This window comes from Pleurodeles waltl, chromosome 2_2 (assembly GCF_031143425.1).
Source record: "Pleurodeles waltl isolate 20211129_DDA chromosome 2_2, aPleWal1.hap1.20221129, whole genome shotgun sequence".
In the NCBI taxonomy this organism is placed as follows: Eukaryota; Metazoa; Chordata; class Amphibia; order Caudata; family Salamandridae; genus Pleurodeles; species Pleurodeles waltl.
In genome coordinates this window covers 808,319,157-808,345,760 of record NC_090439.1, presented here as the reverse complement: position 1 = coordinate 808,345,760, position 26,604 = coordinate 808,319,157, and the positions used below count along the sequence as shown (strand labels likewise).

At 46.5% G+C, this 26,604-nt stretch overlaps 1 protein-coding gene across 1 annotated transcript in view; it reads right to left on the bottom strand.

Annotated features, from left to right (window-relative positions):
* Window positions 1-26,604, bottom strand: part of WWP1 (WW domain containing E3 ubiquitin protein ligase 1) — a 711,039-nt gene that overhangs the window by 525,156 nt on the left and 159,279 nt on the right. Inside the window, exons 7-8 of the mRNA XM_069220436.1 lie at window positions 22,941-23,122; window positions 13,005-13,359 (exon numbers count right to left, since the gene is read on the bottom strand). Of these exons, the coding sequence (XP_069076537.1) occupies window positions 13,005-13,359; window positions 22,941-23,122 (537 nt within the window). The remainder of the gene's footprint in view (window positions 1-13,004; window positions 13,360-22,940; window positions 23,123-26,604) is intronic.

The following is a 26,604-nucleotide window of genomic DNA, read 5'->3' as shown; positions in this document are numbered from 1 at the left end:
GGCAGCCAAAAAACACATTGCTCAGTTGAGTAAGGACTGTGGACCAAGATCCGAGAAGATCCCACAGTTGACAACTGCAAAAAATCACATACACAACTCCTAGAACGGCTTCACTTCTTTAACCGCTTGGGTGCTGTGGATGAGGTGATCTCGTCCTCGGCGCCGGTTCCCCAGTGCCGAGGAAGACATCACCTCGTCCTGCTATGGGCCACCGGAGGGAGCGCTAGCGCTCCCCCAGATGGCCAGGCACCCCCTTCCCCTGGGCAGGGATGGAAGGGGAATCGCTTCCCCTACCACCACCGTGTCTGATGACGTCAGCGCGCTTTCAAGCGCTGACCTCATAAGAGGTCTTCTCTCCGGCGCTGGAAGCTCAGCTACCAGCGCCCGATCGGAGGAGAAATGCTTTGCATTTCTCCTCCGATCATGTGGAGGGGGCAGAGAAGCCTGAAAGGAGAGAAAAGGTCTTTCCTCTCCTTTCAGCTTCTCTGAGCATTTCTGCTGCACGATTGCAATGCGATCGGGCAGCAGAAATGCCACTAGACACCAGGATTTTTTTTTGTTTTTCGTTTACTTGATAATAAGAGCGGCCCCTTAGGCAAGGGTCGCTCACCTGGGGGCCCAAAATTTTCTAGGCCATTTCTGCCCCACTTGGGGGCAGATAGGCTTATTTTTATTAGGCCAATCTGCACCCCCAAGGGTGGGCGAAACCACTAGACACCAGGGATTTAAAAAAAAATTTTTTTTTTAATATGTACACATAAGGGGAGAGGCCCCTTGGGCAAGGGCTGCTCCCTAGGGGGGGCAAATAATTTTACGGCTGTTTCTGCCCCTCCCCCCCCGATATAATTAGGCTGATCTTCCCCCGGGGGTCAGAAACCCCCTAGACACCAGGTATCTTTTTTTATTTTTTTTATTATGTTTATATGTGGGGAGCGACCCCTTAGGCAAGGGTCGCTCCCCTGGGGGCAAAATTATCTTTGGGCCATTATCTGGGGCAGATCAGCCTATTTTTATTAGGCCAATCTGCCCCCAAGGGGGGCAGAAACCACTAGACACTAGGAATTTTTATTTATTTACGAAAATTTCACGCAAGGGGAGCAACATCGTAGGCAAGGGTCGTTCCCCTTGGGGGCAAATTTATTTTAGGCCATTTCTGCCCCCCTTGGGGGCAGAGCTGCCTATTTTTATTAGGCCGATCTGCCTCCAAGGGGGGCAGAGCCCATAGGCACCAGGGATTTTTTTTGTTGCCAATTTCACGCAAGGGGAGCGACCCCTTAGGCAAGGGTCGCTCCCCTTGGGGGGGGGGGGAATTTATTTTAGGTTATTTCTGCTCCCCTTGGGGGCAGAAACCACTTAGGCACCAGGGATTGGTGTGTGTGTTTTGTTTGGGGGGGGGGGGGCAGCCCCTTGGGCAAGGGTCGCTCCCCATGGGGGCACATTACTGTTGGCCATATCTGCCCCCCTTGGGTGAAGATTGGCTTATTTTTGGAAGGCCCATCTGCCCCCAAGGGGGGGCAGAAAGCCCACCAGAGACCAGGGAAGATTTTTTTTCAAAATAAGAGGGTGCGGGTATGGTCATACCCCCACCGCAAATTTATTATGCCCACCAGTGGGCAGAAGGGGCAATTACCCCGGATACACACCCCGGGGCAGGAAGTCTACTAAATGTCAGGGAATTTTAAAAAAAAATAATAAATTGTGGGGTGGTGGCTACCAACCAGTATGGGCATGGTTATGCCCCCACCCCAACTGAATGGGGTAACAGTCTTTCAGCTCTCCCCCACACACTAAAACATCTTATCCCACACCAAGCAAGTGGTCATTTGATTATTTGGGGTTTTGGTTTTACATTTGGGCCAGGAGAGCTTGGTTAACTCTCCAAATCGTCCCACTTGGAATGGTGAGGGCTGCACTTTTTGGACGCTGCCATGTAGAAAAATCCACAAGACCTAGACACATCTGAAAACTGAACATCTGGGTGAGTCCAGGGTGGTGTGCTTCACATGCACCCTGCACCATTTTCTTACCCACAATGCCCTGAAAACCTCCAACTTTGCTGGAAATCACACATTTTTCCCACATTTCTGTGATGGAACCTACCGGAATCTGCAGGAATCCACAAAATTCCTATCACCCAGCATTGTCTCATCTATACCTATAGAAATTCTGCCCCACTTATCAGCCAATTTTTTTCTTTTTTTCTCCAAACTGCCCTTTTGGACCCGCTTTGGTTCCCCCTCAATTTTGACATGTTTTTGGCTCTTCCCTGTCACAGGCACTTGGCCCACCTACACAAGTGAGGTATCATTTTTACCGGGAGACTGAGGGGAACGTTGGGTGGTAGGAAATGTGTCCCTGTGCGGTGATCCCACACAGAAATGTGGGAAAAATTTGATTTTTTTAGCTAAATTTGAGTTTTGCTGAGGATTCTGGGTAAGAAAACACTGGGGTATCCACGCAAGTCACACCTCTCATGGACTCCCGTGGGTGTCTAGTTTTCAGAAATGTCTCTGTTTGGTAGGTTTCCCTGTATGGCTGCTGAGCCCAGGACCAAAAACGCAGGTGCCCCCGCAAAAACAGGTAGTTTTGTATTTGATATTTTTGATGTGCCCAGATAGTGTTTTGGGGCATTTCCTTTCGCGGGCACTGGGCCTACCCACACAAGTGAGGTACCATTCTTATCGGAAAATTTGTGGATTCCAGAACTTTGTCACCGAAATGTGAGGAAAAAGTGTTTTTTAGCCACATTTTGAGGTTTGCCAAGGATTCTGGGTAACAGAACCTGGTGAGAGCCCCACAAGTGACCCTGTCCTTGATTTCCCTAGGTTTCTAGTTTTCAAAAATGCACAGGTTTGGTAGGTTTCCATAGGTGCTGGCTGAGCTAGAGGCCAAAATCCACAGGTAGGCACTTTGCAAAAAACACCTCTGTTTTCTGAGGAAAAATGTGATGTGTCCACGTTGTGTTTTGGGGCATTTCCTGTAGCGGGCACTAGGCCTACCCACACAAGTGAAGTACCATTTTTATCGGGAGACTTGGGGGAACATAGAATAGCAAAACAAGTGTTATTGCCCCTTGTCTTTCTCTACATTTTTTCCTTTCGAATTAAAGACAGTTTGTAAAAAAAGACGTATATTTGAGAGATGCCCTGTAATTCACATGCTAGTATGGGCACCCCAGAATTCAGAGATGTGCAAACAACCACTGCTCCTCAACACCTTATTCTGTGCCCATTTTGGAAATACAAAGGTTTTCTTGATACCTATTTTTGACTCTTTATATTTCAGCAAATGAATTGCTGTATACCCGGTATACAATGAAAACCCACTGCAAGGTGCAGCTCATTTATTGGCTCTGGGTGCCTAGGGTTCTTGATGAACCTACAAGCCCTATATATTCCCGCAACCAGAAGAGTCCAGCGGACGTAACAGTATATTGCTTTCAAATATCGGACATTGCAGGAAAAAGTTACAGAGTAAAACGTAGAGAAAAATGGCAGTTTTTTTCACTTCAATTTCAATATTGTTTTATTTCAGTTGTTATTTTCTGCAGGAAACCATTGTAGGATCTACACAAATTACCCATTGCTGAATTCAGGATTTTGTCTACTTTTCAGAAATGTTTAGGTTTCTGGGATCCAGCATTGGTTTCACACCCATTTCTGTCACTAACTGGAAGGAAGCTGAAAGCACAAAAAATCGTAAAAATGGGGTATGTCTTAGTAAAATGCCAAAATTGTGTTGAAAAATTGGGTTTTCGGATTCAAATCTGCCTGTTCCTGAAAGCTGGGGATCTGGTGAATTTAGCACTGCACACTCTTTGTTGATGCCACAAAAACCACAAGCCTACTTCAGCAGCCCTTTTTTCCCATTTAAAAAAAAAAAAAAAAAAAAAAAACACAAAATTTTCACTGTATTTTGCCTAATTTCTTGGTCTCCTTCAGGGGATCCCACAAAGTCTGGGTACCTCTAGAATCCCTACGATGTTGGAAAAAAAGGATGCAAATTTGGCGTGGGTAGCTTATGTGGACAAAACGTTATGAGGGCCTAAGCGAGAACTATTCCAAATAAGCAAAAAAAAGGCCTGGCACAGGAGGGGGAAAAGGCCTGGCAGCGAAGGGGTTAACTTCACTGTACCACTACAAAGGTACCCAGGGAGGGAGACAAGGCCAGCTGGCTACTAGCATGGCTAACAAGGCAGAACTCTAACCGCAATCCTATTACAGAGCTGACTATGCTGTCTGGCATTGCTATCTACACTCAGGAAGACATACTGCACCTTTTCTACACCTATTACTGGACCATATATAAAGCACCGCCTGCACCCTCAGAAGATTATTCCTGATTGTTCCTAACAGGACTCCCATTGGCACGCAGCCCCACCACCATGCAACAAGCCCTTAACCCTAATCCCTAACCCATAAACCCAAAATCACCGGAGATTTAGTAAAGGCGGTCAAAGACCTGGCCCACAACAGGACACCAGACCTTGATGGCCTACAACCTGAATTTTATAGCAACTTTCTCATTACACTTGCACCCAAGCTGAGCACAATGTATGAAGAGGCACTAGATCTAGACGAACTACCGCCATCACTTCGGGTATTGCTCTTGGTCTCAAACCTGAAACTGGGCAGAATCCTGACACAAACACCATCATACTGGCCAATTGCCATCCTGGGATCAGACTATAAAATCCTGGTCAAGATGCTTGCAGATATCTACGTGTAAATATTCCCAGTATTCGTCCCTATTGATCAAAACAGATTTGTACCAGTAGTACTTCTCAAAATATTTAAAGGTAATTTCACATCCAGGATCGCGTCAAAGAGCGCTACCCACATGCAGCCTGTCTGATATTAGATCTGGGGAAGGCATTTGATTCCTTATCATGGCATTACCTTTTTCCAGGTCCTCTCTTGATTCAGAACTGGGTCTCATTTAGTTGCAGACACACGATTATTCTACACCAACCCGACCTGCAGAGTCTGCTTGGGGCATCACATCTCAGGCTCATTCCCAGTGATTAGGGGGACCCAACAAGGATGCCCCCTCTCCCAGCTACTCTTTGCGCTCACGATGGAGCCCCTCGCGATACACCTCCGGCATGAAGGCAGGGATTAGAGGATACCTGTAGAAGACAGGACACATGCAGTGTCATTGTACGCCGAAGACCTCACCTACATACGGTACCTCACTCCAATTCGTAACACCTTAGATGAGTTTGCTAAGGCCATTGGACTCCCGGTCAACTGATATAAATCCACAGTCCACCCACTCCACCCTGATCAGCCACCCCACTCAGTATACCAAGGCACAACGCCCATCTGGTGGCAAGGACCATCCACCCTTTACTTGAGTATCTCATTGTATCATACTCAGACATGTCTGAAGGCAACCTACCGATGGCTTTTGCATTTCTGGTGTTCATAACCTCTGGCCCGATTGGGCAAGATAGCGCTTGCAAAAATGATTTTACTACCCCCCCCTACTTTATTACTTCACTAACCTCCCCGTACACCCTTCCTGCTCCTTCTTCAAAGAGCCTGACTCACTGCTAGGCGACAATCTGGGGCAACGGGAAACATAGCATGGCTCTTCATAAACTCCAACTTCCGATGGACAGTGGGGGGCAGGGTGCCCCATCATTTGAAGTTGACTGCTTAGCGGCACAGCTTCAATGGCTATCTTGATGGACAGATGGCAGTCATGTTGGGAAGACTTGCGACACAGGCCGCATAATGTCTTCCCCTGTGATCCTCTGCCTCCTTCTCCTGGCGACCCCAAACCCCCTCCATCAGCACCCGTACAAGTAGCTGTAGCACACACATGCATGTCTAGAATCCACCACATATCCCCAAGACACATGTTACGCACCCTTGATGCCACTTGTAGGCCTCCTTAGGTTCCCTGGATACTATACACACTAAGAGCTGGGCCCTTTGACGTAACACTATCACCACAACTGGTGACCTTTTCAAAAACAGTCAGTTCCTCTCCTTTGCCCAACTGAACTCAGATTATGACATCCCTCCCGGACAAACCCTCACCCATTGACAACTTGTTCATACATTCCATACCCTCCAGAATGTGACAGCACTGGAACCCACGCCTGTAAGGAAATGCCTCCTTGGCATGGTTACCCCCTAACTTTTTGCATTTGCCGATGCTAAGTTATGATTTGAAAGTGTGCTGGAACCCTGCTAACCGGGCCCCAGCACCAGTGTTCTTTCCTTAAACTGTACCTTTGTCTCCACAATTGGCACAACCCTGGCACTCAGGTAAGTCCCTTGTAACTGGTACCCCTGATACCAAGGGCCTTGATGCCAGGTAAGGTCTCTAAGGGCTGCACCATGTCTTATGCCACCCTGGGGACCCCTCACTCAGCACATGCACACTGCCTCACAGCTTGTGTGTGCTGGTGGGGAGAAAAAGACTAAGTCGACATGGCACTCCCCTCAGAGTGCCATGCCAAACTCACACTGCCTGTGGCATAGGTATGTCACCCCTCTAGAAGGCCTTACAGCCCTAAGGCAGGGTGCACTATACCAAAGGTTAGGGCATATGTGCATGAGCACTATGCCCCTAGAGTGTCTAAGCAATACCTTAGACATTGTAAGTGCAGGGTAGCCATAAAAGTATATGGTCTGGGAGTTTGTCAAACACCAACTCCAAAGTTCCATAATGGCTACAGTGAAAGCTGGGAAGTTTGGTATCAATCTTCTCAGCACAATAAATGCACACTGATGCCACTGTCCAATTTATTGTAACATACACCCAGAGGGCATCTTAGAGATGCCCCCTGAATACCTACCCGACTTCTAGTGTAGCCTGACCAGTTTCTACCAGCCTGCCACACACCAGACATGTTGCTGGCCACATGGGGAGAGTGCCTTTGTCACTCTGTGGCCAGGAACAAAGCCTGTACTGGGTGGAGGTGCTTCTCACCTCCCCCTGCAGGAACTGTAAAACCTGGCGGTGAGCCTCAAAGGCTCACCCCCTTTGTTACAGCGCCACAGGGCATCCCAGCTAGTGGAGATGCCCGCCCCTCCGGCCACTGCCCCCACTTTTGGCAGCAAGGCTGGAGGAGATAATGAGAAAAACAAGGAGGGCAGCCCCTGAGGTGTTCTGAGCTCAGGTGACCCCTGCCTTGAGAAATCCTCCTTCTTGAGTTTGGAGGATTCCCCCAATAGGATTAGGGATGTGCCCCCCTCCCCACAGGGAGGAGGCACAAAGAGGGTGTAGCCATCCTCAAGGACAGTAGTCATGGCTACTGCCCTCCCAGACCTAAACACACCATTAAATTCAGTATTTAGGGGCTCCCCAGATCCCAGGAAATCAGAGTCCTGCAACCTGAAGACACAAGAAGGACTGCTGACCTACAAGCCTGCAGAGAAGGAGGAAGACGACAACTGCTTTGGCCCCAGCCCTACCGGCATGTTTCCAACTTCAAAAACCTGCTCTAGCAACGCCTCTGACAGGGACCAGTGACCTCTGAAGCCTCAGAGGACTGCCCTGGACTAAAGGACCAAGAAACTCCCGTAAACAGCGGCCCTGGTCAAAACCAGCTACTTCTTTGCAACAAAGAAGCAACTTTCAAAGACTGCACGTTTCCCGCCGGAAGCGTGAGACTTCTCACTCTGCACCCAAAGCCCCTCGGCTCAAGATCCAGAGAACAAACACCACAGGGAGGACTACCCGGCGACTGTGATCCCGTGAGTAACCAGAGACGACCCCCCTGAGCCCCTACAGCGATGCCTGCAGAGAGAATCCAGTGGCTCCCCCTGACGGTGACTGCCTGTAACAAGGCACCTGACTGCACCCGCAGACCCCAGAACCTGAAGAACCCGAACTTCGACGCAGGAGTGACTCCCAGGCGACCCTCTGCCTAGCCCAGGTGGTGGCTGCCCCAAGGAGCCCCCCGTGCCTGCCTGCACCGCTAGAGTGACCCCCGGGTCCCTCCATTGTTTCCTACCTAAAACCAGACGCCTGCTTTGCACACTGCACCCGGCCGCCCCTGTGCCGCTGAGGGTGTGTTTTGTGTGCCTACTTGTGTCCTCCCCAGTGCTCTACAAAACCCCCCTGGTCTGCCCCCGAGGACACAGGTACTTACCTGCTGGCAGACTGGAACGGGAGCACCCCTGTTCTCCATAGGCGCCTATGTGTTTTGGGCACCTCTTTGACCTTTGCACCTGTGTGGTAACCTTAGGGTTGACTTGAACCCCCAACGGTGGGCTGCCTATGCCCCAGAAATGAGACTTGTAAGTGTTTTACTTACATCCTAATCTAACCTTTACTTACCTCCCCCAAGAACTGTTGCGTTTTGCACTGTGTCCACTTTAAAAATGGCTTATTGCCATTTTTACAAAGACTGTACATTATATTGTTTTCATTCAAAGTTCCTAAAGTATCTAAGTGAAGTACCTTACATTTAAAGTGTTTAATATAAATCTTGAACCTGTGGTTCTTAAAAAAAACTAAGAAAAGATATTTTTCAATATAAAAACCTATTGGCCTGGAGGAAGTCTTTGAGTGTGTGTTCCTCTTTTATTGCCTGTGGGTGTACAACAAATGCTTAACACTACCCTCTGATAAGCCTACTGCTCGACCACACTACCACAAAATAGAGCATTAAAATGTTCTGCTTTTGCCACTATCTTACCTCTAAGGGGAACCCTTGGACTCTGTGCACACTATTTCTTACTTTGAAATAGTATATACAGAGCCAACTTCCTAGAACGCCTCACTCTGTACTGCAGACAATCATAACGATGGGTCCCAGTCACCACCTTATCACTTGGCTACATAAATCCATCCGCACGCTAGCAATGCCATTCTTAGATCAACAAAATACATGGGAGGAAGAATTTGTGAGTCCATTGCATGATAAATAACGGACTACTGACCTAGAATTCCCACAACGGGTGTCTCGCAACTCCTGCTTCAAAAACGCCTAATTCTTCATGCTACATTGTGCATACCTCACTCCAGCCCAGATCAATTGCGTTTTCCCGCTTGAAGGGGCGCAGTGCCCACGTTGGCAATCCCCAGATGTAGGTTTGCAACACGTGATCTGGTCCTGCCCGGCCCTTCACCTTTATTGGCAGACAAAGTACGAGACAGTGGAACACGTCACAGAACTCACTGATACACACATGCGGGAGGCATGCTCACTTGGCATCTTCAAATGCTGCCAGCAACACAAGAAATGCATCCGATTCGCCTCACTTGTGCTACTCCTCACTAAACGCACACTTGCTATGCACTGGCACTCTCCCTAACAGACTGCCTGGCAGAGTGGTCCAGAAATGGGGAGCAGTGGAGCAAGACACACTCCGCACTCCGATACGAGGAAATACAGGGATTACATGAATGGCCGGTCTCTCCTTAATGGGCCATACTTTTATCACAGTTCCTATAAAACACCACCAGTGAGCCTTCCCCATCACAACCCTCACCCAACCCCTGTAGATCATAAACTGGCCTTCCATCCCTACTCTTGGCTTGTCTGTGGCATATTCAACCTATCAATACAAATATTACGCCCCCACCTCAACACACTAGGCGTGTCCTACCTAGCCCCACCCCGACTCACAAGTTCTAACACTATCTTCCCCCATACATCCCACCCCAGTTCCTTTGGTAAAAAACACTTGACAGCTTACCTAAGTTACCCCTCTTCCACTTTGTGTAGACAGGAAGCACATGCGATTGCACCAGCGACTTATACATCATTGATTTGCATGTGATTGACTGTCTGCTGTACCATGTCATAACTCTGCACTGATAGTTGTGAGTGCATTAATTGCCATAACTCGTAACTAATCTAACCTGGTTATGAAAACCCAATGAAAGAGTTAAAAAAAAAGTTACAAAAAAATCATAGCCAGGACTTGCTATTCCGGAGGATAAGCCCGAAGTTGCACTGTAACCAGAATAGCTCCACTGAAAGGGAGCATCTGAGTGGGAGTAAGGTATGACTTTTTGTCACGTTGATAGTGAACCCCAGCAAATACAGTCTGGAGGGGAGAGATGGCAGCCTGGGGAAAGCCCGCCTTCAACAGCCAGTCACAGAGGTAGGGGAAGACAGAGGCCCCTGACCTCTGCAGATTAACTGCAACCACCCCCATCACTTTTTGTGAACACCCAGTGGGGTGGTGGTAAGGCCAAAGTGGAGCACAGAGAACTGGTTATGCTCTTGGTCTTACCAACTAGTCTCGAGGGCAGACAGAACCTGATCCAAAGTGAGCATCTTGAACTTATCCTTTTTCAGGAAGTAGTTGGGGGGAGAGGGGGTTGGGGGGTTTGATTATAGAATGGGACAGACATCTCCATCCTTTTTTTGCACCAGACAGTAGTGGTAGCAACCACAACAGGCTTCTGATGCTAGCACCCTCTCAATGTCTCCTTTAGCCAGAACAGCCAGCACTTCCTATCGCAATGGTGAGGGGTGGTCCTCAGGCAGCTGATTTGTGGATGGTGACAGGGCCTGTTGGAATGAGTGGTCATAGCTCCACTGGACGATCTGAAGCCCTCATTTGTCAGAAGTTATTTTCCACAACTGGGGCAAGCAATGCCGAATCCTGTCACCAACCAGGCGACCATGGTGGTAGGAGGGCAAACTATAGAGGCTTCTGAGTTGTGGTTGCCCAAGTGAGCAGATTGGTTCGACCTCTGGCTTCCATGAGGCTTGTGGGAGCCACATCTATGGCCACAAATGGATTGTGAAGCCTGGTGGCTGTGGTGGCTAGGGGTAATTGGACATGGCTGATAGCCCCTACTGTGCCACATAATTAGCAGAAGGCACACTGGGGCTGTAATGGGGCCATGGCGATCCCCAATAACTTAGTGGTGGCCCTATTGTCCTTATATTATTCTAGAGCTGAATCCGCCTTGTTGACAAAAAGGGGAGTCCCATTGAAGGGCATGTCTATAAGGGATGCCAGGAAATCCACAAAAAAGCTTGTTGTTCTCAGACAGGTTTGGGTTGAAGCGCCACCATGGAAGCAATGGCTCTGCCCATCGAGTCAGTCGTATCCAATCTGATGGTGAACGTTGTTGTATCTCTTCAGTCATCAACAGCATATGATAGTATGGTCCAGGCCTTCTCCAGAACTACAGTCAGCACCTGTGCAACTGCATCTCACACAGTGTGGAAATAACAGCCCAATAAGCATGCAGTAATCAAGGGCCGCAGTGCCAGACTGGCGGAAATTCTCTTATCTAAGTTATCCAGCCTCTTGGATGTCCTATCTGATGGTATGGTAGGGAACATGTAAGAATTAATCCTGGAGGATGAGGCCTGGAACATCAGGCTTACATAGATGGGGTGCAGGGAGAGGAAGGCTGGGTCCCCGGAAGCAGGCCCTGAGCAAGACATCTGTAAAGGCTTCAATAAAGGGAATTAGGATTTCTTATGTGGATACTGTGGGCTGAAGCAGCTCTATCAAGACATTGGTCTTAACCTCGACCTTGGGCTGTTGCAGGTCAGGGACCTCAGCCGCCTTCCAGACCACCATCACGAAAGAAGCATTTTCCTCCATGGCACTGCGGGAAGAGAGAGGAGGCCTGTGTCTGGTGAGGTGTCCAGGCCACTGGAGTCGACCATGGACTCTGCTATGGGGGTCAAAGTGGCATTGGGGATCCTCCATTCATTTCCCCAGAGAGCCCTCTAGGAAAATAAGGCTCCCTCTTCATTTCAGGCCATGTGTGCCTTCTCAATGAAAGTTAGGCTCTGTATCTTGAGTTGGGCATCATGATGGAATCAGTGTGTCGACGGGCATAGGCAGTGCCCTGAATGGCGCCATTGGAGCAGTCATCAGAAAAGGTCACGAAGCCACGGCCAATCCACCAACAGATTCTGAGGGGCCTTTTGTGCCAAGGGTGGAGTTGACAGCAGACCCCAGTCACACACCGTTACAAACCCATGGCGCCTGAAGGTGCTACAGAGGGCTTTGGCTCTCTAAAAACAAAGCTCATGGCCTCAAAGCTCTTGAAGTTGGGTGGGGGCAGCTGCTGTTCTGGGAAACCAGGGGAACTGCACAGCGGATAGTGTGTCAGAGAACGGCTCCAAAGGAACAACTTGGGATCGTTCTCTAGATCTGTGGCCTCATTGCTTTTGGAGCAACATGGATAAGTCGAAGAGTATTTCAACTTCTTGTGAGGCTTACCTGAAGAAGTCCGGGATCACAATAAAGATCAACGCAAGCAACTCCGCCCTCGCAAACGGGACCTTGTTTAGTGCAGGAGTGCACGACGACCAGCCAAAAACTTCATGGCCCGCTTGCAGTTATCCTTAGGGTGCATGGTCTTGCGCTCAGCGCAAGGCTGCGGAGTCATGGTCATTCTGCAGGCACCACGGGCACACCAAGTGGTGGTCTTTGACAGCCATCTGTATGACAATCGCAACGAGGCTTGAACCAAGTAAGTTTCAATAGGGACATCTCCAAAAAACCAGAAGAGAAAAAAGGGACACTATTCAACTTCGAAAAAAACGTTGAAAAAGGCCAGTTGAAAAATGACCGAGGGAAGCATGTCCGGATACCTGCTGATGATGCAGAAAAGAAGCAACTGAGGACGGAGCGCTAGGGTGACGCCTATAAAGATACCGCACACTTCACTTTTAGCACAGATGATGTGGACGTTGCCAACTACCGGTGCGCAACAGGACTGCTCAGAAATTTCCAGATCCAGTCTGACGCCTGGCGAATATTAAAAGGTCAGGAAACTGTGGCTAGAAGTCTTTATCAGATAAACTGTATATTATAAAACAGATTGGGCCAAAAACGTCTGTAAGATATAACTTAAAGACCACTTGATAAGATGAGTAGAGGTTCTTTTGGAAAACATTGTGTCAAATATGAATGAGGTGACTGTCAAGACACTGAAAAGTCAACATAAGACAATGTACAATTCTGGAATTATCTGAAATGCAAAAGAATAGTTCTGTGCAGTGCAATTTATAGCTTTGTCAATTGAACCTTAATCAACTGGCAATGTCAACATACCCAGGAGGCAATGGTTCTGCAGTGGTGCTGCCAGGTTGTTGTCGTACTGGTTCCCCAGAAGGGCTAGATGAGGACTGCCTTGGTTTTGATAATTCTGAGTCAGCAGAAACAGGGGCAGTAGAGGTTGTAATTTCAGACTCAGAGGCTGCATTACTATTAGTGGCGAGTGTGCTATTTTGAGGAGGAAGTGCAACATCTCCAGCTGATGGATTAACTGCTGTAAAGGTGGTCGACTGATTAACTGATGTAACAATGTCCGTGCCTTCATTAGATATGGATCTTTCTACGGGAGATGATAAAACAGCAGTAGATGTATCATTCTCTCCTGGTGCAGGTGATATTTCCTCCATGTTAACTGAAAAGAAAAACAACCATCTTTAAGTATTGGCATATGTAAAAGTCTATGTCATGTGGTCAGATATGATGATAACATTTTCTACAGTCTTTATAACACAGCCCAGAATTCAGCTTTCTAGACTTCCCGATACTGAGAACTTTGTTAATGTGCCAACCAGAGACAGGAAGGCAGCTGGACTGCAACCACCACACAACCCGCTGAGCAATATTTGAATGTGATGTGTTTCAGGTAACGATCTATTCTATGAGATAACACAGTCGTTAGTGCAATCCAAACCATCTTTCATTACGGAAAAGGCACACTCAAAAACACTATGAAACATGGATATATGTAAAAGCAAAATTCTATCGTACTGCACGCAACATGAAATAGGACTACAAAAAGAATAACTGAATGGTAGCCTGCACTGTGTACCAAAAGCGTAAACAACAAAAAAATACTTCAACGCATAACTTTATAGTAATCCCATGTTTATTTTTCTATCTACTAAGCTAAACCTAACACCAGAGTCTGCTATCCCCGTCTTTTGTGCAGGCAGCCGGGCTAATAGGCTCAGCAAATCAAAGCTGAATGCCTTTGGTTAACCTCTAACAAAAGTAGGTGATGAAATTCTGCATGACCTGCCTCATCTCGGTCGTCTCTCACAAAGTTCTCCTCTAACACTTCAACCCATGTGCCTAGCTTATATAACATTACTTAGTTGTCAATGAATATTTCAGGATAAACATCTAGCAGAAGGCGGGCTGGTATCCTTTAACTTATTCTCATTCTGCAAGACTATATTCTTTGAACAATAACAAGAAATTTAGGTATAAGGTTTCCATAAAACGTTGTTCACAACTCAGAATTTACCACAGAACTGTCTTCTCAGATTAAATACTGTGAATATATTTGTGCAGACTTGATTATCACGTTGCAGATTTTTTTTTTACATTAAATACATGTATATTCTACATTAATCACTCGTTTTAAGAGCTAAATGATTAAAATGTTCAACATCCTAAAAAACACGGATAGACCTAGCAGAGAAAAACACCAATATTAAATTGTTCACCAATATTACATTTAAGTAATACAAACATACAACTGATTGAACTACTGCTAAAAGTTAATTCCCATGAAAGAGTAACATTTTAGTGAAGGGCTTCAGTATGGTGGTCAAAAATAATAATTGAAATGAGAGACTCATTTTGTTAATTTCTGTATTTTTACATGTATCCAGAATTCAACCGACTTCCTCACTTGAATTCCATACCATGAGAATTACTGCCCAGCACACATGCAGGGGGTACTGCGCAGAGCACCATGGCTTCCACCTCCTTCCTGGGGCTCACAGACGGCACTGGAAGGCATGTGGGCTTTCGGCCATCCCGAGTGGCTTCCGAGCAGCCAATAACAATACCCAGAAGGACCAGTTCAGATTGTTCAAAATGTGGTCAGGTGTTTTACCCTTTCTGATTTATTGTCCTTCAAACAATAACAACTTGCGTGTGTTCATCGGTCATTTCTGGATGGCTTCTCTACACATTCCTTCCTAGCCTGCTTGAGGTCCAGAAAAATGCAGGTGTTCAGATACAATTGTAAAACCAAATCTACAATCAATGGGCAAAGGCAACAGGTTCTGCCCACTCCTAATATAAAATTGTCTCAAACTGGTACCACTGATAGAACATCCTAGCCCAAGACTTTGTTACTCTAGAAGAAAAAATCCTAAGTGCACCCTGTCACACCCACCCCCTCTTCTATTCACATACACAAACTGACAAGTTATTTAGCACAACTGAAACATTCATAACTAGAGCATTCCGAAAGTACACATTTGCAAGGCACATTCAGACTTGATAGCTTCTCCCAAGTTAAATGTCTCAAAGACAGGACGACCTTTGTGCCACAGAAATCAGGTGCTTAAGCTCAGATTAATTTAGTGGCTTTGGTAAGATGTGTTACTATTCATGAAGTGGCAACTTAAATAATAATTCACTTTTTTACACTGGTGTTAAGCAATATAATGCAGGGCTTATATTTTGCAGTACTACAAAGTCATTTAACTTTAAATTAAAATTCCCTTTTTAAATTGACAGCAACAAATTATTTTTGAGTTGACCCTCGATTTTATTGCATTATTTTTTATTTTTCCCTATTTTTTTCCCTCTCAACTGTAGCACCTTAGGTCTGGTGAGGTGTCCAGGCCACTGGCGTCGACCATGGGCTCTGCTATCCGGGTCAAAGTAGCCATGGGGATCCTCCATTCATTTCCCCAGAGAGCCCTCTAGTAAAATAGGGCTCCATCTCCAATTCAGGCCATGTGCACCTCCTCGATGAAACTTAGGCTCTGTATCTGGGGGTTTGCAGCTTATGAGGGGGCACTGTGTGTATCCATAGGGTCCCAGAGAAGGACTTGGGATTTAACCTGCAAAAGCACGAGCATTATTTGGAGAAACACACTAATAGACATAGTAGCAGCTGACCAAGTTAAGCACGCCTCTCACGGACGAAGCCCTCGCATGCAAATTTGGTCTAACCCCAGAGAAGTACACACAAGTTCAGGGATTCCCAGAAAGAGTCACACCAGTCTTGGGAAGATTTTGTACACTTATCAGGTAGGGCACCTGATGGATGTCTAGGTGAAGGCCAATAAGGTAAAAGATTATGATGGGCAGTATAATTTGACAATAAAGGAGCACCTCTTGAATAACTGCTTTCCAGGATTATTCCAACCCCCGATAGACTCCCAGCACTCTGTTTCTGGAGAGCTTGGGAAGGAAAGAGACCTCTGGCTCAGCAAATGTGCCCAGAGCCTACCTGGAGTTATCTCAAGGAAGTCTGTTCAGGCCCACAGTAGAAGGTTAAAAGTGAGATCCCCTTAGGGCTCCAAACTTCTGACAAGGGAAAACAGTCCCAATCAACTCTGAGCATAAGGAATGGGGTTATGCTGGGATGAAACCTATGGTTCCATAAAACCCAGCAAAGTGTGCTGACTGTCAGAAATTGCGCAGAAGTAGGAATATGCCTTGTGTCCCAGGAAGGTACTCAATAGTGGTCATGCTGCAGGGGTGGCTAGTGCATCATGAGGGTGTGAAAGTCGAATTAATTAATAATAAATCTGCATTGATTACTAAGAATTGACATGAATTATGCTAATCTAGAGAAATCAAGTGTTTTGGAAAATGTGCCCACAAAGTGGCCACCATGACGTGTACAACATTAAATAGAGAAACAATATTGACTGTTTAGAAATAATATGCACAGCGTTAAATCTATTAGTGCACCATAATATTGTATTAATGAAATGTATTTGCTTAAATATACCAGGCATAGAGTAATTGTGAAATTATGGGCCTAGTCGACAAAGGCCTCATGCTAAGCTTCATGGCAGGAATAAATGTTCATAGATGTTTTAATCACACTTATTCATTGTTGTAGGAAATTGGCTCTGTATATACTATCTCAAAGTGAGAGATAGTGTGCACAGAGTCCAAGGGTTCCCCTTAAAGAGGTTGATAGTGGCAACATTAGATAATACTAATGCTCTATTTTGTGGTAGTGTGGTCGAGCAGTAGGCTTATCAGAGGGTAGTGTTAAGCATTTGTTGTATACACACAGGCAATAAATGAGAATGAGAACACACACTCAAAGACTCACTCCAGGCCAATAGGTTTTTATATAGAAAAATATTATTTTCTTAATTTATTTTAGAACCACAAGATTCAGAAATTAGATAAGTACATAAATTGTAAGGTACTTCACAGAGGTAAGTATGGAACTTTGAATTAAAACAGTTGTATACACGGTTTTGGCAAAAATGGCAATAAGCTCTTTTAAAAGTAGACAGTGCAAAAATCAACAGTTCCTGGGCGAGTTAAGTAATAGTTAGTTTCTCAGGTAAGTAAAGCACTTACAAGTTCAGTCTCCTGGGCATAGGCAGCCCACCATTGGGGGTTCAAGGCAACCTCAAACACCCAGCACCAGCAACACAGGGCCGGTCTCTTCTTTAAAGATGGTTTCTTTGTTGTAGTTTTGGACAGAGCTGCTGTCCTCGAGAGGTTCTTGGTCCTTTAGATACAGGTCAGCCCTCTGAGTCCTAAGAGGTTGCTGGTCCTGTTGGATGCGTCGCTGTGCAGGTTCTCTGAGTCTGGAGACAGGCCGGTAGGGCTGGGTCCAAGTCAGTTGTGGTCGCCGTAGTCTCTGCGGGGCTTTCAGGTCAGCAGTCCTTCTTCTTGTTTCAGGAATCTGATTTCCTGGGTTCAGGGTCGCCCCTAAATACTCAATTTAGGGGGGTGTTTAGGTCTGGGGGCAGTGGCCAAAGGCTAATGTCCTGGAGGGCGGCTACACCCTCTTTGTGCCTCCTCCCTGTATGGAGGGGGGCACATCCCAAATCCTACTGGGGGGAATCCTCCAAAACAAGATGGAGGATTTCCTAAGGCAGGGGTCACCTCAGCTCAGGGCATCTTAGGGGCTGTCCTGACTGGTGGGTGACTCCTCCTTGTTTTTCTCATTATCTCCTCCGGACGCGCCACCAAAAGTGGGGGTTGTGTCCTGAGCGGTGGGCATTTCCACTAGCTAGAGTGCCCTGGGGTGCTGTAACACCAGGCTTGAGCCTTTGAGGCTCACCGCCAGGTGTTACAGTTCCTGCAGGGGGAGGGTGTAAAGCACCTCCACCCAGTACAGGCTTTGTTCCTGGCCACAGAGTGACAAAGGCACTCACCCTATGTGGCCAGAAACACGTCTGGATGTGGCAGGCTGGCAGAAACTGGTCATCGTAACACTAGTAGTTGGACTGGTATATAGGGGGCATTTCTAAGATGCGCTCTGTGTGCATTTCTCAATAAATTCCACACTGGCATCAGTGTGGATGAATTGTGCTGAGAAGTTGGATACCAAACTTCACAGTATTCAGTGTAGCCATTATGGAACTATGGAATTTGTGTTTGCCAAACTCCCAGACCATACACTCTTTATGGCTACCCTGCACTTACAATGTCTAAGAATTTGCTTAGACACTGTAGGGGCATAGTGCTCATGCAACTATGCCCTTACCTGTGGTATAGTACACCCTGCCTTAGGGCTGTAAGGACTGCTAGAGGGGTGAATTATCTATGCCACAGGTAATGGGTTGTGGGCATGTCACTCTGAGGGGAGTGCCATGTCGACTTAGTCATTTTCTTCCCACCAGCACACACAAGCTGTGAGGCAGTGTGCTTGTGCTGAGTGAGGGGTCCCCAGGGTGGCATAATACATGCTGCTGCCCTTAGAAACCTTCCCAGGCCACAGGGCCCTTGGTACCAAGGGTACCATTTACAAGGGACTTATCTGTGTGCCAGGGCTGTGCCAATTGTGGAGACAAAGATACAGTTTATTATTCTATATTATTTTTGAGCTGCTGGCAAAGTCTTTTCTTAGAATTCAGAAGAGGTTTATGTGAATGTAGAAATGGATGACTGTTGGAATTTACAAAGATAACATCTAAACTTGTGACTTTTGAAAATATGCTCAACAAAATAAATGTTTTTTAAAACAAATAATGGAATACATTTGAATGCTGGGTAGTAACAATATCAAACTAATTAATAACACCTACTAATTGTAGGCAGAGCCTGGTATCTGTTAACAAGGTAAAGTTCTGTTCCTGGGCAATGAGGAAGTATTCTGAAGAGAGGAACTTTGGCCTCAAAAGAACTGATCTATATTACCTGGGGCAAATGGTTTAGTTGAGAGAACAAGTAGAATTATTAAGATTAGCATTCAACTACCATTTGCCAATATCAGGCCATGGAGAAAAGCAATCAATCAACTGATATTGGCCTACAGGTCTGCAAATTTGTTAAAGCGACACAGTCCATTTGTGTCAATGAAATGTATCAAGCCAACAAGCATTAAGTAGCAAAGTCAATAGGTCATGCCATGGTGTTACCAAAATGTTTGGCTTTTCCAATGCTTTACTCTCCCTGCTCTCTGTGCTCAAAATGGGAGCCATTAGGATAATTTGGTCCCAGTGTGTCCTGATGTTCTTGAGAACTTGATTTGGGCGGTACTGGCGGAAAGGCATACAGGAGCACCAAGATCCACACGAGGTGGAACATGTTGCCAAGCATGAGACACCTTGGAAACTCTAATGCACAGTAGCGATGTCAATGCGGGCTCTCTGCGATGGTGAATAGATCGAGCCGAGGTTCTCCCCATTCACGGAGGAAGCTTGTGCCAACCCCGGGTTTAATAGCCACTCATTATATGCTAAGCACCATCAGCTGGCCACCAGCAACATTCCCTGGTGGTTCAGCCATTTCCAGAGGCTCAGCGCCTCCAGCTACAGGTCTGAGAACCTAACCCTACCCAGTTTGTCACAAAACCACAGTGCAGGGCAGTGGTGTTGTCCGTGAGCACCTGAACCAGCCCCCGTTTATCCCCTCTTGATAGACGGAAGGAAGGCTTTCAGGTCTAAGTGGAAGACCCTCAGCTTCATAAGGTTGATGTGGTGTTGGGAATTCACTGGAGACCAGAGGTCTCCGACCTCCACCTCTCCGTGATGGCTGCTCCAACCCAGAAGCAATGCATATGGCACCACTGTCAGTGCTGGGTAAGGTAGAAAAAGGGGCTGCCATAAACCGGAACATGGTCCAGAATCCACCACTGCAGGTCATTCACAGTTTCTACCGAAATCAGAAGAGGTAGGAGAGGTCTCGTTGATGTTGGATCCAGTGGGACTTCAGATCCCACTGTAGAGCCTTCATATGCTACCAGCTGTGGTCGACCATCAGAATGCAATTAATCAACAAATTTCAATCAATTAACACATCTGTAGAGCCTACTTGTCACGCACGATGTTATCCAGGTGCTGGCAGGGTCTTGTTGATCAGCCCAACAGCCTTCAACAGATCTTCAGGGACTTTCAGAACTCTAGAAGAGATGTGGAGGTCTGTGGATGAAAGGGTCAAGCTCATGCCATGTCTTCGCTGCTTGGCAGGAGAAAGAGTGACCTCTGCATCAGCTACATCAGATGTGGTAGGTGAGGGTTACTGAAAGGGACAGGAAGCGGAGGTATCTGATGGAAGTTCAGGTGGGGGCTCAAATAGGCAGATCTCCAGTTGTGTAGGGCCTTGTATGGATGGGTCAGGAGCTTAAACTGGCATCTTTTCTGTACAGGGGAGTTCCCCAAGGTAGGGGGTGATGTGGGTTTGTCTAGGGAGATCCAGGATGAGTCTGGCTAAAGTAATTAGAATGGTCCGTAGTCGGAGGAAGTGAGCTATGACACGCGCGTAGAGATCGTTGCTGTAGCCCAGATGGCTTGAGATGAGGTCCTGGGTGATGGTGCTTCTGGAGCTTTGGGGTTGCCATTTGAATATCTTCCGAAGCATGCAGAGGATTAAGAAGCAGAAGGAGGAGACTGAGTTGGCCTAAGTCATCATGGTTAGCTTATTGTCCAGAATGATGCCTAGGTTCCTAGCGTGGTCAGTGGGGTAGGAGCAGGTCCGAGTTCTGACGGCCACCAGGATGCACCAGGTGTCCTATCAGGCGAGCTCGCTCCATTCGGTTAGTCGGATGTCTGTGGTGGTAGCGGAGTCGTTGTGTTGGTTCACCAAGTCAGTGGCCTTGGGCTGGGGCTTGAAGTTTCTGTAGATGTTGGCGATCTTGTTGTGGAAGAAGTTTGCAAGGTTGTCGCAGAGTACCTGTGGGGGGTAATGTATGTTGAAGCTGAGAATTTGGACAATTCTTTGACAATGTTGAAGACTTCTTTGCTGTTACTGAAGCTTGATTAAATGCGTGAGCTAAGGCCTTTTTCTTCGATTTTCTCAACTGTCTGCAGTAGAGGTTGAGGGCTGTCTTGAAGGCAATCTAGTTAATTGTGTCATTGCTGGTGTGTCATCTCCTTTCCAATTGTTTACAGTGTGGTTTAGGGGTTCTGAGGTAGTCAGTGTACCAGCTAGCCTGCTTGGTGGACCTTTAAGGGTGTTGTTGCCAATAAGAGCGGCGCTGTCAGCGCAGTTGGTGATCTAATTGTTGATGTTTCTGGCATTCTATTCTAGGTTGTTGGAGAAGATGGGGCAGGTGGTGCTGAGGGAGTTGATTCATGTGTCTTTTGAAAATTTGCTCCAGCTGCGGTTTGGGGCAGACTGGGGTCAGAGGTCCGTGAGCTGGTGATGTTGAAGTAGACAATGGAGTAGTCAAGTCCAGTTGAGTTCTGTGGTGTGGCTGTACCTGATGCAGTCGCTGAAGGTAAAGATGGGGTCTAGCAGTCTCACTGTTGCCTGCATTAAGAAGGTCCTGGAGAGGGCGAGGCTTCTGTTGGCGGGAAGAACTGTGAGAGGGAAAACTGAGCAGTATCACTGAATCAGGCTGAAACAAGCAGGAACTGGAGGCCACATGCAAGTCTAGGTGTCCAGGTGTGCCAACAGCCTCATAGTCGACCTCACTGAAATCCAGGACTGAGGTTGAAAGATCAGCACCACAGCCAGAACATCCTGGACTCTAACCCCAGGGAAAGGCACAAACACAAACTGTGTTCAGAATGGCTCAGGTGAAGCGGAGCATATGAGGAGTCAGATGTGACTTCAACACATTGATAGTGCTCCCTAAAGATGAACTGAGGTTTGCCATATTCAGGAAGTGGCTGATGACTGCCTGGGGTGAGCCTGCCTCCTACAACCAGCTGTCGAAGTAGGGGGGAAGACTGGCCCCAGACTGACACCCCCTGACATCCAAATGTGTGCTGCCAGCACCATCACTTTCATGAACACCGAGGGGTGCTGAAGAGACCAAAAGGGAGCACAGCAAAATGAAAATGCTCCTGTCCGACCACGAACCACAGGTAGTGTTGAAGGGCAAGCAGGATGGGTATACAGAGAAAGATGTTGTGAAGGTCCAACTCTACCATCTAGTCTCCAAGATCATTTGAAGTACTGAAATATGTCAGGGAAGTGGCAGTACCATCTAGTTTTAGCTACATAATTCTTGCAGATTTTTGCCAATGATGCCTCATTGTAAGTACTTGAATCACACTAACCCATTCAAACAAGCACAGGTATAGCCAATAGGTCGGGTTTATAACCGAAATGGACTATTGATTGGCAAGTTTCTCTTCATTGTACTGTGAATGAGTGAATGCAAGAAAGAGTCAATGCTACCCTTCATGCGTACTGAAACTCATCCTTCTACCCATGCACCCATTTAGCCACATAAACATTTATGCCTTCACTTCCTCAGTATCACACAGGTGCGCATGTGCACACACACACAGTTCCTTTCAGACAGACCTACTGCATTTGCCAAATTATTTTTTATGTATGCATGATTTCAATCTTTATATGCTCTTATTTAAGGAACTGCAATTCTAAACAGTAGTAAAACATATCTGTAAACTGGCCTATATTTCCAAAGCATATCAAACTTTCATAAAATGTATCTAAACAGAGGGACAAAGGTTTCACATTAAAAAAAACAGTTTGTCTATCTGTTATTGCCTTTAGCTGCATATGCACACCAAACATTTTGTCATTTTGTCTGGTGACAGTCAACTCACAGATAACTAAGTCACAGGATAGATGCGTAACATTGGGTAGATATTTTAACATAGTATAGCTTACCAGTGCTATTTGAAGGCTGGGTTGTAAGAGAGTTGGCTGCTGGTGTTATTTTTGGTCTTGCGACAAGACTAGGAGGAGAATGCATTTGGTCACCATTCACCACAAGTGTGCTATTAGGTTCATTCTGTGCTGTGGAACTTGGTATTTCATCATTTACTCCATTATAGGCTTCACTGGGTGATCTAAATGAACAAAATAAGTTTTAATTAAACACAAATCATTGTCCGTTGCACAAATGTTACATACATGATTATTTTTATATTTACATGGGTTACGGTTTATTAGTTTAATAAAAATGTGTATTGTATGTGATCAACTTTCACATAATATAACAAAAATCCTAGGAACAGAAACTTTGAGTTAGTCCGCAATATAGTTTGACTGCTTGCAACACAGTAAGCACATCAATAAACACTTAAAAAAGAAAAGAAAAAAAAAATCTAATTAATACAATGATTGTAGCAGTATATATGCCATACTGACAACACTGAATACACAGTCAGGACGGGGCATGCGATGTGCCAGCGCCTTTACGGCAAATACAACACACCCCTGTTCAGAAAAGACTATTGTTTATTTCAATATCACAACCATCTCACAAACTCCAAGTGATAGTCACAGAATACTATGGCTGACAAAACAACCTTGGTGCATCCAAGAACTACATTCACATTTATTCAGTAGTATGTGGACAGTCTGCAGCAGTAGATTGAAAGGGGATGAGGGTAATCTTGTGGCAAGCAGAAGCATGTAGCGATCCATCACAAGGGGCTCCCAAATTACCATGACATGATAATCCCTACCCATGAACCAAAAGCAAATGGTAAACTGGAGGACAAATAAAACCAGGTTTGAATATGCAGAACTAGAGGAAGATGAAGAGCCTGCTACAAATAATGTTGTTGTCATCTCAGGTACAGCCCTCCCAAAAAAGGAACACTAGGGCTGTAGCTGGGTTTCAAACAGATGTTAGACTCAACGCTGTCCATGGTGAGGATAAGACTAGCACATCTAAAACACCAGTGTCATTTGATAATTTTGAATGAAACTGGGCTTGATCCTGTTAAGGCTCACTGGAGAGGTATCAATATACTAAGAACAGAATAGAAAGACGCTCCAAATTGATATAAATCAAGTATTAACATAATATACAAGAAATCCAAACAATATGAGTAGGAAACTGACCCCTTTTTGCAGTACCACCACCCCACTTTTTGCCTAAAATGTGATGCTAACTTGACTGAGTGTGTGCTAGCGTCCTGCTTACAAGGCACCGGCACCTGTGTTTTCCCTAAAACTGTACTATTGTTTCCACAATAGGCACACAGTTAAGTCCCTTGTAAGAGGTACTAATGGTACCAAGGGCTCTTTGGTCAGAGAGCGTCTCTAAGAGCTGCAGCACGTATAATGCCACCCTTGCGGACCCCACACCAAACACATGCACAGTGCTACTGCAACTTGTGTGTACTGGTGGGGAGAAAAGGGGAAAGTTGACATAGCATCCCTCTCTGGGTGCCATGCCTACAAACCACTGCATGTGGCATAGGTAACCCACCCCTCTAGCAGGCTACACCACAGGTGAGGGCATAACTGCATGAGCAATATGCCCTACAGTGTCTAAGTCCATTCTTAGATATTGTTAAGTGCAGTGTGGCCATATTGAGTACATGGGCTGTGAGTTTGTCATTACAAACTTCACAGCTCCATGAAGGCTTTACTGAAGAGTGGAAAGTTTGGTATCAAACTTCTCAGCTCAACAAACCTACACTGATGCCAGTGTTGGATTTTTTTAAACATACACATATAGGTCATCTTGGAGATGCCCCCTATATTTCACCCAACCCTCTAGTGTAGGGCTGACCGGTCTGTGCCAGCTTGCCACTAACACACAAGTTTCTGCCTCCTGTTACACTGCCCCAGGACACTCCAGCTAGTGGAGGATGACGCCGCCGCCCCCCCGTCCCCCAATCCAAACCTCACTTTTGGTGGCAGGTCTGGCAGGAAAATTAATAAACACCAGGAGGTGTGCCCTCCCAAGCTAGGACCACCTCTAGGGTGCCCAGAGCTGAGGTTAACCCCTCCTGGCAGAATCCTCCCCATCTTGTATTGGAAGATGCCAGCCAATTGGGTTAGGAATTGCCCCCCCTCCCTTAAGGGAGTGGGCACAGGAAGCGTATGGCCAGCCTCAGGGACAGTAGCCATTGGTAACTGCCCTCTGACCCCTGTAACTCCCCTAAATCTAGCATTTAGTGGCATCCCTGAACTTTGCTCTTTAGATTCCTGGCAACATCAAGAATAAGAAGAAGGACTGAAGAACCGGCCCCAGCAGTGAAGACTCCAGACGACAACTGACTTTGCCCCAGCCCTACTGGCCTGCCTGTAGCTTCAAGACTCCTGCTACAAAAAGGCGACATCCTGCAGGACCAGCAACCTATACAAACCCCAGAGGACTGCCGGCCCAGCAGAGGAGCAAGAACTCTCAAGGACAACAGCCAAGTCCATAAAAAACCTTCCAAAAGGTCTCCAGAGACTCCCCAAATCCGCAAATTATACCTACTCTGCCTCTGCAACCAACGTCCATTGCCCAAGTCCAGGTGGCCCACTGGTCCAGAGAAGGTCCCCAGGCAATTCCAACCTCTAGTCCACCCTGGGATGACCCCTCCTGGCCAACACAACAACGCCTGCAGCCCAAATCCGGAGGACACCCCTGACTGCGACCAGATCGGTCAAAGATTCCCGACGCCCAAAGGAACCCCTGCATCCAAACCCACGGTCCAGTAACATCCAGCAGGTGCCTCTCCTACTTGTCCAGCATTTGGTTTTTCACAACTGACTCCCTGGATCCAGCCTGCAGCATCTTTGTGACCCCTGGGGTTACCCCACTGAAGAGCACTGGGCACCTGACGCTGTGTTTGCACCCTGAACCAGACTGCTTCGGAGATGTGTTTGGTGCTGAACTGTGACGCCATGGTGCTCAGCTAAACCCCCCAGGTCTGTGCCCTGAAGCCACAGGTACTTACCTGCAACCTGTTTCTTTCAGAGTGCCACCAGTCTTCATAGGGTTCCATTGAAAACCCAATGCCATCTTTGACCTCTGCACCCAGCCAGCACTGTGTTGCTGGTGGTGCGCTTTTGGGGTCAACTCGAACCTTGACCTGTAGACATCCTAACCCCGAAGAGTGGGATCGTAAGTAGAGTACTTACCTGTAAACTGTAATAACACTTTTCCTCCCCTAGGACTACATTGCTTCATATCCGAAATTGCACTGTCTACTTTTGAAATTGAAAAGTGTCACTGTTTTATCTGCAAAACCTAAACAAAGTATATTTTATATATAAGACTGATACAAACTTACAACTGTTCTTACCTGCAACAAAGATCTTTCTGGTTCTAGAAATAAAGTAACAAAGTATATGTTTGCTATATAAAACATTGGCCTGGAGTCAGTCATTTAGTATGTGTCTCATTTCTTGACTGTGTGTGTACAACAAATGCTTTGCACTACCCTCTGATAAGCCTAACTGTTCGACCACACTACCACAAAAGAGAGCTTAGTTTTATCTACTTTAGCCTCTTGGGATCCACTGGACTATGTGCACACTATACCTAATTTTGGTACAGTATATACAGATCCAGCTTCCTACAATACGCATTCATAAAATA